This window comes from Chlamydomonas reinhardtii, chromosome 5, assembly GCF_000002595.2.
Source record: "Chlamydomonas reinhardtii strain CC-503 cw92 mt+ chromosome 5, whole genome shotgun sequence".
Lineage (NCBI taxonomy): Eukaryota > Viridiplantae > Chlorophyta > Chlorophyceae > Chlamydomonadales > Chlamydomonadaceae > Chlamydomonas > Chlamydomonas reinhardtii.
In genome coordinates, this window is record NC_057008.1 from 2,317,758 (window position 1) to 2,332,555 (window position 14,798).

The 14,798-nt window shown below is 65.9% G+C and overlaps 1 protein-coding gene across 1 annotated transcript; it reads left to right on the top strand.

Moving 5' to 3' along the window:
• The first annotated feature begins 92 nt into the window (after positions 1–92).
• Positions 93–8,944, top strand: CHLRE_05g234850v5 (uncharacterized protein). Its single transcript, XM_043062233.1, has 11 exons — positions 93–2,589; positions 2,736–5,130; positions 5,306–5,536; positions 5,671–6,009; positions 6,204–6,396; positions 6,492–6,556; positions 6,794–7,010; positions 7,211–7,316; positions 7,475–7,559; positions 7,804–7,888; positions 8,094–8,944. Exons 1-11 carry the CDS (start codon positions 305–307, stop codon positions 8,234–8,236), a joined length of 6,144 nt encoding a protein of 2,047 aa, XP_042924797.1. The 5' UTR covers positions 93–304; the 3' UTR covers positions 8,237–8,944.
• The last annotated feature ends 5,854 nt before the right edge of the window (positions 8,945–14,798 follow it).

Sequence of the window (14,798 nt, forward strand, 5' to 3'; positions counted from 1 at the left end):
TGCACACAGCTTGCACCGAATTGCAATTGATGAGTTGCATGCGGCGAAAACCTGCTGGCCTTGAAGTCCACACTGGTTCCTTTAGCAAATACTTTAGTGCAAGCACATGTATTAGGCAGGCCTGTGTAGTTTGAAGAACTGCGAGGAGACCAAAGTCCACTCGCGATCAAACGCGCAGCTGAATTTTGCGCCTGATCACCATGGAATAATGCGATACGTGTTCTGTGAATTGGCATGCCCATTTAGCAGACTGAGCTAGCTGGACCTTGTCGGCTTGTCCCAGTGCAGGCGTTAAAAACATCAAATGGAGGCAGGGGAAAATTGGCAGTCCGCGCATTGGGACAATAGGCGGAATCGAGGCGAGGGCACTGGTGGCCGGGGCGGAGGCCGGGGCGACTACTATGGTGGTCGATCAGGCTCGCGTGAGGACCGTGGAGGGTACCAGCGGCATAATAATGCTTACGGGGACCGCCAGGGTCAGGTCAGCTACCAGCACCACGGCAGCGGCCAGCACCGGCCAGATTCCGTCCCTTACGCCAACTTCGCAAACCGCGGCGGCGGTTTTGGCTCTCAGGGACGTCCACAGCAATCGCAACAGCCGCGGCAACACGCGGATCAGCAGGGCTTCGGTGCCGGGGGAGCGCACTACGACCCGTCTCGCGGCGCGCCCTTCGCACCGCCCCCACCGCCGATGCCTTACCCCGGCTATGGCAGCAGCGACCCGTCCGCGATGCACGCACACGCGCAGGCCCATCACCTGTATGGGCAGGAGCACGGCTGGCGTGTGATGGATCCGGCTGCCATGCAGGCTGCCGCTGCTGCCGCCGTGGTAGCGGCGGGGCAGTACCACCCGCAGCCACACATGCCCGCCCCGCCGCTCGCACCCTACCCGCGCGGGCCGGGAGGCAGTGGCGGCAGCCACTCCCAGCAGCAGCACTCCTACCAACAGCAGCAGCAGCAGCAACAGACGAAGCAGCAGCACATGGGGCAGCGCCAATACGGGCAGGGGTACCAGCAGCAACAGCACCAGCAGCACCCCCAGCAGTACCAGCAGCCGCAGCAGCAGTACCACGGGGGCGGTGGGCAAGTGCACACAAGCGAGCCACCGCAGCACCGGCAGGGTGGCGGCGGCGGTGGCGTGCGTGGAGGCCCGCAGGGCCCGCTCCCAGTGCCTGGTCAAGCCGGCGGCTGGGCTGGCCTGGCGGCTGCGGCAGCGCCGGCCGGCGCCTCCTCGTCTCAATCGAGGCAGGGTGATGCGCGGCGGTCCAATGCGCGGGGGCCAGCAGTGCCGCAGCCAGTGGTGCTTGGCAGCTCGGGGCCTTCCAGCTTGGATGGTTCAACGTCAGGCATGAACAGCCTCGGCAAGCCCCGGCAGCAGCCTGGCGGCAGCGCAGTCGCGAACGTGCCGGCGGCGCGGCGAGGGTCGGGAGAGTTGCCCTCTGGCGTATGCACACCGTCGGGGCAGCAGGGTAATGGAGGAGGCGTGGAAGAGGCTGCCAGTCAAGTGGATCACACACTAGCGCAGGCCGCGCCTGAGGCCCCGGTGGCTGCGGCGGCGTCGGCAGGCGCGCCGGCAACACCGGCGCCGCCTGAGGCAGCTACCCCTCCTGCAGCCGCGGAAGCTCCTTCTACTATCGATGCCGCCTCTGGCCAAGCGCCGATGGCAACAGTCTCTGTGTCGGAGGCTGCATCCGTAGCGGGCGCGCCCCCGGCGCATGCCAGCATCGGTGCCCCGGCGCCGGTCTCCACGGCGCCTGCGACGTCCGCAGCCCCTGCCCCGCCACCGGCATCGCTGCCTAGTCCCGTAACGAGCGGGGGAAGTGCATGGAAGAAGCCTGTGCCAGCAACGGCGCTCTTCTCGGGGGCAGCGGCTACAGCCACACCTGCAGCGGGGGCGCACGCGGCAACCACTCGCCGCCAGAATAGCGCGGGCGGCGCGCCAGTGTCGCCAGGCGCCGGCGGGCCCTCCTCTTCAGGCGGCGCCGCGCCTGCCGCCGCTGCAGGCGCATCGCCAGTGCCGCATGCGGAGCCGTTCACCGCCTCGTCATCAACAGCGCCCGCTGCTGCACCGTCGCCAGTACCAGTGCCCACCGCGTCTTCAGTTCCGCCCGCTGCGGCCACAGCGAGCCCAGCCGCGGCAGGGCAAGGTGCAGGCGGGGTGCCGCCGCGTGTGGCCAACCGGCCCTCGCCCGTGCAGACGACGCCGGGCCCGCCGCCTGGGTTTGGCGCAGTGCGCCCTAACCCGTCGGCAGCGGCGGCAGCGGCTACTGCTGCACCTGTGGCGGCACCAGCACCAGTGCCCGTGCCAGCCGCAGCGCTGGCGTCGCCGGCCCAGCCAGCCGGGAGCTTGCAGCCTCTGTCGCCGGCGGGAAGCTCGGGTGGCGCACCGCTCACCACAGCGACCAGCATTGGCGGTGCGCCAGCTGCGGCATCGGCGGCAGCGCCGGCGGCTGCAGCGCCGGTGGGTGCGCCAGCGTCACCTTCCGTTGGCGGCGCCACGACCCCCGGCGGCAGCAATGCGCCTCGAGGCTGGGCTGCGATCGCAGCTTCTGCGCCCCCGCCGGCAGCGAGCCGGAGTAGCGCGGGCGGGTAAGTTTCTGTGCTGGCTGCGCGCGCTCCGCAGCCTGGCTAGGTTGTGGTTCAAGCAGGGAATAGGCGCAATTGTCATGCCCATTCTTGGCACTCGTATTCACTCCTCACCTGCTTCACCCCCGCATGCGTGTATGTCATCGCAGAGTCCAGCGAACTGGGTCAGAGGGCGGCGCGCCTATGGCCGCTGGCGCGGCATACCACGGCCACCGTCACCCAGGTGCCCCGTCGCCTACAGCTCACAGCGTGGCCCCAGCGCCGTCTGCAGCACCAGGCGGGCCTCTTTCGCCCGCCATTACCAGGGTCCCCAGCAGCAGTAGCAGTGCTGTGCCTCGTGTGGACACGGCAGTAGCACCGGGGCAGCCTACCGCAGCGGCAGTAGCACCGGGGCAGCCTACCGCAGCGGCGGCGCCGCCGCATGCGGAGCCGGCGGTGGCCGCCACCCTTCCTGCCTCGTCGTCGTCGGCGTTGTCGGGCGCAGAAGCGACGCCTGTGCCCGGAGCGGCAGCAGCGCCGACCCCTGCCGCAACCACCTCGTCGGATACGGCCTCCCCCGTGCCTGAGCAGCCGCAGCCTGCACCCGACGCAGCAGCGGCGCAGGGCACGGCCGCGCCCGCGGCCCCCAGCACTGGAGCAGCCGCGGCGCCAGATGCGGCCCCGGCACCCGCCCCGGCGGGCCCAGCTGCAGACGCGGCTGTGTCGGCGCCCGCTCCCGCAGCACCCGGCTCGGTTGACGGCTCAGCAACGACGCCTGCGCCCGCGCCCGCGCCGGCGGGCCCCAAGACCTGGGCCTCCTTAGCTGCAGGCAGCTCAGGCAACACGGTGCGGGCAGGTGCAGGTGGGGGCGGCAAAGCCGCTGCTACGGCTGCGCGGGGTGTGGTCAGCGCTGGCCGGCACACAACGCACGGCGCTGCCGGCACTGCCGCAGCGCTGATGCGTGGGCCTTACGGACCGCAAGCGGCGGGGCAGGGCGCGGCTGCGCACGCGGCCGGCGCGCCCGGCGCTGCATCGCAGCGCCCGCACGCGCACCACAACCCCGCATCGATGGCAACGCTAGCTGGCTTCGAGCCTGCGCCGCCGCCGGGGACCGCGCCACACCCCAGCAGCGTGCCCTTAAGCGAGGACCGGCTGCAGCGGCAGCAGAAGCAGCAACCGGAGGACCGGACCGCGACATGGGTGAAGGAGCACGGCGCGGGAACGTCGGCGACCCCTGCCGCCGCGGCCGTCGCGGTACCGGCGGCTGAGGTGACAGGGACGCCTGCAGAGGCGCCGTCGTCTGCTGCAGCAACGGCATCGCCGTCAGCCGTCCCGTCGGCCGTCCCGTCGGTTGTCCCGTCGGCAACGCCATCAGTGGTGTCCGTGGCGTGTGCAGCGCCGCAGGCGGCACCGGCACCGGCACTGGCGCAGGCGCAAGCGACGGCGCCCACGGCAGAGCCGGCGACGGCCCCGCCCGCAGTGGCGGCGGAGGATGAAGGATGGGAGGAGGTGCACACCCGCCATAAGCCACCGGTTAAGACGTGGGCAGGACTTGCCGCTTCAGCGGGGGGCCGGGGCGTCCTGCAGCAACACGGTCGTGGAGACCGCAGCGGACGTGGGGCCGACTCGCACCCGCAGGCGCACGGAGGCAAGGGGCGGGGGAGTGCCGCAGCCTTGCAAGCGGCTGGTGCGCCCAGCTCCAGTAAGGGCGTTAGCCCTGCACCGTCTGTCGCGCACGCACCGCACTCCGGCGCCGCAACACCGGTGCCCAGTGCTATTGCTGCGGTCGCAACTTCGCCACTGCATGAATCTGCCCCTGCTATCCCGGTCGGCGTTCCATTTTCCTTGGACAAGCCGCAAGAGCCGGTGGTGGCTGCGACTCCTGCGGTGGCGATAGCGGCACAACCCGACGTGACGGAACCAGCGGCGGCGCCTGGCCCTGCGTCTGTGCCTGCCTTTGACGCAGCCCCTGCGGCTGCAGGTGAGGAGACTTCTGTGCCCGGGAATGCCGCCTCTACCGCCGTCGCAGCCGCGGATGCTACTGCGGACCCGAGCACCGCACCCGCGCCTACCAACAGCGCCGCAGTGGAGGCCCAGCAAGCCGCAACGACAGCGAACTCGAACATGACACAGCCCGCGGAGCAGGCTGCGTCCGCGCCTTCCCCTGCGCCTGCTGCTGAGGCCGTTGCGTCTGCAGCCACCGCACCTGCGGTCACCAGCGCACCCGCTGCAAGCAGCAAGCGCGACGACGCAGAGCCGGTCATTCCAGCCGGAAAGAACTTGTTTGGTCTGCTTGGAGATGCGGGTGATGACGCGGACGCGGATGCAGCGGCCAGCCGGGGCGAGGGTGACGAGGCGGGCGCGGTCGCCGCCTCCGGCGACGCCGCTGGCGCGCGGCTGGTTGACGCCGCGGAGCTGCTGCGTCAGCTGCTGTCGCCCACAGCTGCCGACCAGCTGTTGGCGTGTAGCAGCCGACGCGGCGAGCAGGCTGAGTCGCAGTCGCTGCTGCAACCCCGCGGTTTGGTGAACACTGGCAACACCTGCTTCATAAACGCGACGCTGCAGGTGCGATGAAAGGGCGGGGTGCCCGGCGGCCGCCAGGCCGCTGTGTTTCTGCGTATCGAACTGGAGCACATGGGCAACTGGCGTTTCCTTGCCGGTATGCCTTGTGGTGGTGTTGAAAGCCAACAGATCATGTTGAACCACCGCTGTCTGCTCCTCCCTACGCCATACCCCGCAGGCGCTGATTGCCTGCCGCCCGTTTGCGAGTGTGCTGTCGCGACTGCCGGGTGTTGTGCCGCTGCTTGAGCCAGCCAAGTGCCCCACGCTGTACGGACTGGCGCAGTTTGCCAGTGAGATGGCGGCGGCAGGGGCCTCGGGCGCGGGCAAGGCCGGGGCTGGCGGCGGGGGCGTGCCGGGCATGCACGACTCGCCGGCGGCATCAGAGGATGACGGCTGGGCCGAGGTGCCGGTGAGTGCGGCGCATGGTTTCGGTGACCCGGAATATGGTCTATCATGGAAGAGTAAGGCGTACCGCGCATGAGACAGCACGGCATTGTGTCCGTCACCAACTGACGGGGCTTGGTTCCACCCCTGTTTGCGCAGGCCACCCGCGGCAAGAAGGGCGGCAAGAAGAGCACCAGCGGCTTCTCCTTCGGCGTGCTTGCCGGTAGCCCCGCGCAGGCGCAGGCACAGCAGCACGCTGCGTCCTCCGCCGCCGTCTCCACAGCCGCCACAGGCAGTGGGAAGGACGCCAAGGACGGCGCGGCCAGCAGCAAGGATGCCGTCATGGCGTTGCTGCTGGGCGGCAAGCCGCTGGTGCCGTCCATGCTCAATGGCATCGTGGCAGCCTTTAACCCGCGCATCTCCATCGCCTCTGCATCCTCAACCTCCAGCGCCGGGGCTGGCGCGGGTGGCGGCGGTGGCAAGCCATCGATGGCGCAGGTGCGGCGCAGTGCCGGTTTGGTTCGTGGGGGTATGGGCGGCGGTGGGTTGTAGCCACGCTTGGGCAGCCACACTTTGCGTCAGAGCTTGCATGCTGCGTGCTGCGTACTGATGTTGTGTATACCTTGATGCGCGCCGCCGGACGCCTGATTCCCGACACCTCCTTCTCTGAACCGGGTCGTGTGTTTGTGCAGCTGCTGAGCAAAGGCGGCGGCCGCTCCGCGGGCGCGGTGCTGGTGGAGCAGCAGGAGCAGCAGGACGCGCAGGAGTTTGTGCACTTCCTGGTGGACCGGGCGCACGAGGAGATGGTGGCGCTGCGCAAGGCGCATGGGCTGGACGAGGCGCAGCACGCGCAGGGCAGCGCGTCAGACGGCGGCGCACAGAACGGTGCGTCCCTTTTTGCGACTACCGTACGTGCTCGCGTAAGCAGTTGTTGGACCACGTTCCGCTTGTCTGCGCGCCCTGCCTCTGCAATGCCGTAGGAGACGACGCTGATGAGTGGGCGCAGGTGGGGCGCAAGAAGAACAAGGCCACTGTGACGCGACAGGTGCGCACGCAATTGGCTGAGAAAAACGGTTTATCGTAGTGGATTGGGCTGTGGCGGTGTTTGGCTCGAGCGCTAGTGGTGATGCGGGCGCGGCTCCATGCTTGTCGGCTGTGGTATCTAGGGTGGCAACACCCAGAGCGTCTCTTGGGTGTTGCTACCACAGGCGTATCACCGTATCAATACGGAAGCACGCATTACTACGCCACCCACATTGCCATCTCACACCTCTTATTGCAGGTGGGCGCGCCCGCCGGAGACGCGTCCAGCCGCTCTGCGGTGTCTGCCATCTTCGGTGGCCTTCTCAAGAGCACCATTCGCTTCCAGCCGCCCCACGGCCACTACAAGCCGTCCACCACCATCCAGTCCTTCAACATGCTGCACCTGGACATTGCGGGCAACGAGATTAGCAGCCTGGAAGACGCGCTGCGGCACCACTCCGTGCCCGAGAGCATAGGTGAGCGCAAGGAATGACCAGTGCCATTTTGCGGTTGGCTGCTGGTGGTGATGAGGTTCGGGAGCTGTAGAGAGGACGTACGGTTTTGATTGATAAGCATGGTGTGCCCCTGCCTCACGGTACCATCAACAGTGCATCTTAGCACCTCGCAGCGACCAAGCTTTACATGCACTGCGTGGTTGCGTCGACCCACCACACAGAGTACAAGCCGGATGGTGCCAGTGAGATGCTGCCCGTCAAGAAGGACGTGCGCCTGTATCGGCTGCCTGAGTGTCTCGTGCTGCACCTCAAGCGCTTCACGTACAGGTATGTCATGCAGGGGGCAGAGGGAGGGGTGGGGAGTGGGCTAGGCCTAGACTTGAGTCTTAGTCACTACGGTAGTATTGAAACCTTGCGATTGTTCGGTCACTCGGCATGATCGCGTCCTTTGTAGCTAAGGTGTGAACTGGTGTGTTCCTGCGTAGTGCTACGGCGGGGGGTCACGGCGGCGGCTACTCGAAGCTGCACAAGATGGTGGCGTTTGGCAACTCGCTGCGACTAGACAGCAAGGTGCGCGCCTGCTCTGCCGGAGCCGTGTTGGGGCAAGTGTTCACTCGGCGGCCCCTTGGCCTGTTGTTACTGCGTGGCAGGCTGGGGCTAGGTCGCTGAGATGCACGCACCTGCTCCTGGCTTGGTCGTCCCAATTCTGCTACCTTCGCTCCAATACCATGCTTGTCCTCGCGCTCACTGCCATCCTCCTTTTTTTTTGAGGAATCATCCTTACAAGGTTGAACCTCCTCCTTCTCTTCCTCAGGTTCTGGCCGACGACTGCCCAGACCGGTCGCAACCCGAGTACCGTCTATTCGCCACCGTCATCCACCACGGCCGCAGCATTGCAGGTGTGCGTGCTCGGCGCGCATGCACAGCGCCGCGGCACCCGCTGCCTTGCAATGCAGCACAGGGTCAGCCGCATTGCCGCTGCTTCATGCCGTACATTGCACGCCCTCCTCGCCCGCCTACCTGTGGTCATGTGCTGCTCGCTACGCGCGGGCCCTCCATTAAACCCCTTCCGTAAAACCCGCACACACACCGCTCACCCCTCAGGAGGCCACTACACGGCGGACGTCCTGCAGCCAGACGGCGTCACGTGGCTGCGCTTCAACGACGCTGTGGTGGACGTGGTCCCCGAGGCAGCGGTGCTGGGGGAGCGGCCCTACCTGCTCTTCTACCAGCGCTCCCGCAGCTAGGTGTAGGAGCGCAACCCATAAAGGAAGGGGCAGCAGAGGGCGGGCGGCTTGATGGAGCGGCAGGCTGGGCTCCGTTCGGCAGTGTCAGGTGGCTGCATTTCGGAGGCACTGCGCTGGAGGGCTTGGGCTGCCGGTCGGCAGCAAACAGCTGGGCACATGAGCGCTACGAGGACGGCACAGTCGCAGAAGGGCAGGGCAGTTGTAGGGCGAAGCTACTTTAGTGAATGCGTAGCGGGCCCCGGCTGCAGGGAGGCGTATGATGGGCAGACGTATGCTAGAAATGCAATACCGATATCATGATGGCTGAAGGCAGGGGCGCAGTTTAGGCGTAACAGCGGTATATTTGCCCTTGATCGGTGTGCTGTGTTGAGTTGTATGGACAGGCGGGACGAAGTGGGGCACTAAGCTCTGCTCATCAGTGGGGGCTGCTGGATGCTGTGTGCAGTGGCTGCAGGCGGCATGTGACGTTGCTATGTAGCGCACATGTAGTTAGTCCGTGTTTGGGCAACGTGACGCTGGGTGACGCCATGTATGTACGGTTTGAGGGTTAGGTGGATGCGGGTGCACGGCAAGGCGCACCTCTGGGCGCGGGAAGCCGGGGGAATGTCACGATGCACATGGCCGTACTACTGCGTCAATGCAAGTTCAGTGGCCATGACAAATGTACGTGTATGCGCCAGGCGAATTGCGTACCATGCGACAAGTGTTCCCTGGTCACGGGACAAGGGGCTGAGCCCCTCCACAGTCTGAGGCCGAACCACTTCATCGCCCGGACATAGCTAGGGTCGGTTCGTACAGGCACATAGCCAAACCAGGTGCCTAGCCGCGCAGCACTTCCGTAGCAACCCGGTCGCCCTGGAGCCCTGGCTCCACCGGACGTCAGCCGCCGCAGCACAGCAGATAGAGCGCCCCAGCCCGGGAGCTGCGGCCGTACGCGTCTCCTTCTCAGCAACCAAGTGACGGTCAGCAAGGGTCAGCAGCGCTCAGCCAGACTGCAGGAGCAGGCGGCAGCAGGAGACGCCGCTACCAACGCTGGGCCGAGTGGGGGCCAGCCAGGGGGGGGCCGCAGGAGGCACCGCAGCTGCAGCTGGGAATGCTGCGGCCGCCCCGCGCGCGCCACCTCCCAATGTGGCCGTGCTGAACCGTACATGGCAGCGCCAGTGGGACAGCCATGCCAGTTGGGCAGCCAAGGTCCTGGTCTACCGGCTACAGCACGCCTACCTTCCTTGTGGTTTGTACCGGGCGAGCAAGGGCATGTTGCCGCGCGCTGGTAGCACTGATGGCTCGGCGGGGCGTAGGGGCTTGGGTCCGCACTACCCTCACCCCGCCTGCCGGCCTAGCGTGTCTGACCCTTTTTTTGACATGGGACGTTAAAGGCAGGGGACCAGGCAACCACAAGGTTTTTTTTGGAGGCTTCATCCTTACAGAGTTGACCAGGGGCAGACACGCTTACCCCCTACTGCTTTTTTTTTGAGGAATCATCCTTACAAGGTTGAACAGGGGCAGACGCGCTGCCCCCCTGCTGCCTGAAAGCAGCCTGGTCCCCGAGACCAGAACCCTGACAGGGCAAGAAGAGAAGAAAAGAGAAGAAAACAGAAAGCAAACACCTCGAAAACCGCCACCAAACACCCCCATCCATCCCACCCCACCCCACCCCGACCCGGCAGACAGAGCAGGAGGCTGGCCCCCCCGCCCCCCGGGAGGGGTTGCACAAAAACACTGCCAGACCTAACCCAAGCACCAACCTACACCACAGCCTAACCGCAAGAACCACCACCACCGCGCGCCAGAAAAGAAAACACCAGCGCTACGCACTCGCCCCGCCCAAAACCCACCCCACCCCCACAAGTCGGTTGCTTAAGCAACACCCCAGGAGAACCGGCAGAGGAGACACAAGCAGAAAACTAAACGGGCCAGATGTGGCGCTGACTAAGTGGGCTCCAGTCCGCTGCAAGACGCGCTGTGCAGGAAGTCCCACAGCCGCCCAGGCGCTGCCACTCCAGCCAGAGCTAGTACTCATGGGCGCCAGATCAGCTGATGACGATAATACGCCACGCCAGCGCCTGGAAAGAAATGCTGCCCAGAAGGAAACCTAGGGGGCCTGCACAGGTGATGCAAGCGTCAGCCGCAAGTTCAACTTCGGTGCCCCACCCTGAATCTCCTCCACTTCACAAAGCGCGCCACCCGCCGACCAGATGGCAACAAAGTGCTCCAGCTTAGCCGCCTTGAGCTGCGCGGTGAGAAGCTGTGTGGGCAGAGCCGACAGGGTTTCAGGGGTTAGCGTGGCGGCAGTGAAACGCAGCTGCATCACCCTGCGCAGCTCGCTGACCACCTCCCGAACCACATGCTCCGACGTCTGCTTAGCAGGCTCGCGGGACCAGTACGCACACCAGACGGCGTACAAGAAGGTGGCCCGCAAAGTGCTCCACAGCAGCGCGCCCGCCCCCCGCGGGCCTGAGGCCCACATACCCATGCGGTCCCCCAGCATGAAGCCCGCGTCCGTCACTGGCGGCGCCGCTGCCTGGGGCGCAACGCAGGCCCACAGCTGCTGCAGCCACGTCCTCGCCTGCGCATAAGCTGGACACTCCAGGAAGATGTGCGTCAGGCTGGCCCACGCCCGCGGGCCAGGTGGCCCGCAGGCGGGGTGAGGACAGTGCGCCCCCAAACCCCCGCACCCCGTGGTCGCCCGTGGACGAATTCCCTTGCCCGCCCTGTACAGCCCGCAAGGCAGGTAAGCATGTTGCAGCCGGTACACAAGCACCTTTGCCCCCCGACTGGCGTGGCTGTCCCACAGCCTCCGCCACGTACCCCGCAGAAGGGACGCATCCGGGGGCGGCATGCGAGGGTCGCCCTCCACCGCCGCCGCTGCTGCCGCCGCCGCCGTGGCAGGCCCCGTGCTAGGCCCCGCCCCGCCCGCCGCCTGCTCCTGCAGCCGTGCGGACCGCCGCGGCCCCTCACCCGACTGCTGGGACGGGGATGCATACGACTGCAGTTCTCTCGCCGGCGTGTTCTGCAGCCCGGCTGCCGCAGAGGTGCGGTGGAGCCAGGGGTCCAGAGCCACCGGGTTATTGTGGAAATGCTGCGCCGCCGTGGTGGTCAGCTGCGCCGCTGCACGCTGCCACTCCGCCTCCCGCTCCACCAGCCGCGACTGTGCCGCCGGCTGGGTCCCCGAACCCCCGCCTGCTGTGCTGGCGCTGGGCACGGCATGGCTGCAGGGCGGGCCGGAGCCGGAGGTGCGGCCGGGTTAGCCGTGGTGATGGCCCGCCGCACGTCCCGCACCGTGTAGTCCGCCAAGCTGACACCCGCAATCCGGCTGCTGGGCACAGAGACCCAAAGGCAGCCTGGTCCCGCAGACCAAAATCCCGACAGGGCAAGAGAAGCAAGAGAAGAGAAGACAAGGAGAGACCACCTGCTCACCACCTAGGAAACCGAAACACCACCTAACCACGAAAACAGCAGCCCTAGGCTGCCCAGAAGCCGAAACTACACCCTGGAGTGCCCCACGTACACGCAGGCGCGGACGTGGCTGCAGCAGCTGTGGGCCCACATCACGCCGCAGGCAGCGCCACCGCCGGTCTTAGACGCAGCCTTCATGCTGAGTGACGACGGGGGGGGGCGAGTGCGCAGCGCTGGTGTTTTCTTTTCTGGCGCGCGGTGGTGATGGTTCTTGCGGTTAGGCTGTGGTGTAGGTTGGTGCTTGGGTTAGGTCTGGCGGTGTTTTTGTGCAACCCCTCCCGGGGGGCGGGGGGGCCAGCCTCCTGCTCTGTCTGCCGGGTCGGGGTGGGGTGGGGTGGGATGGATGGGGGTGGTTGGTGGCGGTTTTCGAGGCGTTTGCTTTCTGTTTTTCTTCTCTTTTCTTCTCTTCTTGCCCTGTCAGGGTTCTGGTCTCGGGGACCAGGCTGCTTTCAGGCAGCAGGGGGGCAGCGCGTCTGCCCCTGTTCAACCTTGTTAGGATGATTCCGCAAAAAAAACAAGTTCAACTTCTGTGACCCACCCTGAACCTCCTCCACTTCACAGAACGTGCCACCCGTCGTCAAGAGGGCAACAAAGTGCTCCAGCGTAGCCGCCTGGAGCTGCGCGGTGAGAAGCTGTGTGGGCAGAGCCGACAGGGTTTCAGGGGTTAGCGTGGCGGCAGTGAAACGCAGCTGCATCACCCTGCGCAGCTCGCTGACCACCTCCCGAACCACATGCTCCGACGTCTGCTTAGCAGGCTCGCGGGACCAGTACGCACACCAGACGGCGTACAAGAAGGTGGCCCGCAAAGTGCTCCACAGCAGCGCACCCGCCCCCCGCGGGCCTGAGGCCCACATACCCATGCGGTCCCCCAGCATGAAGCCCGCGTCCGTCACTGGCAGCGCCGCTGCCTTTTTTTTTTGAGGAATCATCCTTACAAGGTTGAACAGGGGCAGACGCGCTGCCCCCCTACTGCCTGAAAGCAGCCTGGTCCCCGAGACCAGAACCCTGACAGGGCAAGAAGAGAAGAAAAGAGAAGAAAAACAGAAAACAAACACCTCGAAAACCGCCACCAACCACCCCCATCCATCCCACCCCACCCCACCCCGACTCGGCAGACAGAGCAGGAGGCTGGCGCCCCCGCCCCCCGGGAGGGGTTGCACAAACACACCGCCAGACCTAACCCAAGCACCAGCCTACACCACAGCCTAACCGCAAGAACCACCACCACCGTGCGCCAGAAAAAGAAACACCAGCGCTACGCATGCACTCGCCCCGCCCAAAACCCACCCCACCCCCACAAGTCGGTTGCTTAAGCAACACCCCAGGAGAACCGGCAGAGGAGACACAAGCAGAAAACTAAACGGGCCAGATGTGGCGCTGACTACGCGGGCTCCAGCCCGCTGCAAGACGCGCTGTGCAGGAAGTCCCACAGCCGCCCAGGCGCTGCGACGCCAGCCAGAGCTAAAACACATGGGCGCCAGATAAGCTGATGACGATAAACGCCACGCCAGCGCCTGGAACGAACCGCCGCCCAAAAGGAAACCTAGGGGGCCTGCACAGGTGATGCAAGAGTCAGCCGCAAGTTCAACTTTGGTGACCCACCCTGAACCTCCTCCACTTCACAAAGCGCGCCACCCGCCGACCAGATGGCAACAAAGTGCTCCAGCTTAGCCGCCTTGAGCTGTGCAGTGAGAAGCTGAGTGGGCAAAGCCGACAGGGTTTCAGGGGTTAGCGTGGCGGCAGTGAAACGCAGCTGCATCACCCTTTTTTTTGAGGAATCATCCTTACAAGGTTGAACAGGGGCAGACGCGCTGCCCCCCTGCTGCCTGAAAGCAGCCTGGTCCCCGAGACCAGAACCCTGACAGGGCAAGAAGAGAAGAAAAGAGAAGAAAACAGAAAGCAAACACCTCGAAAACCGCCACCAACCACCCCCACCCATCCCACCCCACCCCACCCCGACCCGGCAGACAGAGCAGGAGGCTGGCCCCCCCGCCCCCCGGGAGGGGTTGCACAAAAACACTGCCAGACCTAACCCAAGCACCAACCTACACCACAGCCTAACCGCAAGAACCACCACCACCGCGCGCCAGAAAAGAAAACACCAGCGCTACGCACTCGCCCCGCCCAAAACCCACCCCACCCCCACAAGTCGGTTGCTTAAGCAACACCCCAGGAGAACCGGCAGAGGAGACACAAGCAGAAAACTAAACGGGCCAGATGTGGCGCTGACTAAGTGGGCTCCAGTCCGCTGCAAGACGCGCTGTGCAGGAAGTCCCACAGCCGCCCAGGCGCTGCCACTCCAGCCAGAGCTAGTACTCATGGGCGCCAGACAAGCTGATGACGATAATACGCCACGCCAGCGCCTGGAAAGAACCGCCGCCCAAAAGGAAACCTAGGGGGCCTGCACAGGTGATGCAAGCGTCAGCCGCAAGTTCAACTTCGGTGCCCCACCCTGAACCTCCTCCACTTCACACAGCGCGCCACCCGCCGTCCAGATGGCAACAAAGTGCTCCAGCTTAGCCGCCTTGAGCTGTGCGGTGAGAAGCTGAGTGGGCAGAGCCGACAGGGTTTCAGGGGTTAGCGTGGCGGCAGTGAAGCGCAGCCGCATCACCCTGCGCAGCTCGCTGACCACCTCCCGAACCACATGCTCCGACGTCTGCTTAGCAGGCTCGCGGGACCAGTACGCACACCAGACGGCGTACAAGAAGGTGGCCCGCAAAGTGCTCCACAGCAGCGCGCCCGCCCCCCGCGGGCCTGAGGCCCACATACCCATGCGGTCCCCCAGCATGAAGCCCGCGTCCGTCACTGGCGGCGCCGCTGCCTGGGGCGCAACGCAGGCCCACAGCTGCTGCAGCCACGTCCTCGCCTGCGCATAAGCTGGACACTCCAGGAAGATGTGCGTCAGGCTGGCCCACGCCCGCGGGCCAGGTGGCCCGCAGGCGGGGTGAGGACAGTGCGCCCCCAACCCCCCGCACCCCGTGGTCACCCGTGGACGAATGCCCTTGCCCGCCCTGTACAGCCCGCAAGGCAGGTAAGCATGTTGCAGCCGGTACACAAGTACCTTGGCCCCCCGACTGGCGTGGCTGTCCCACAGCCTCCGCCACGT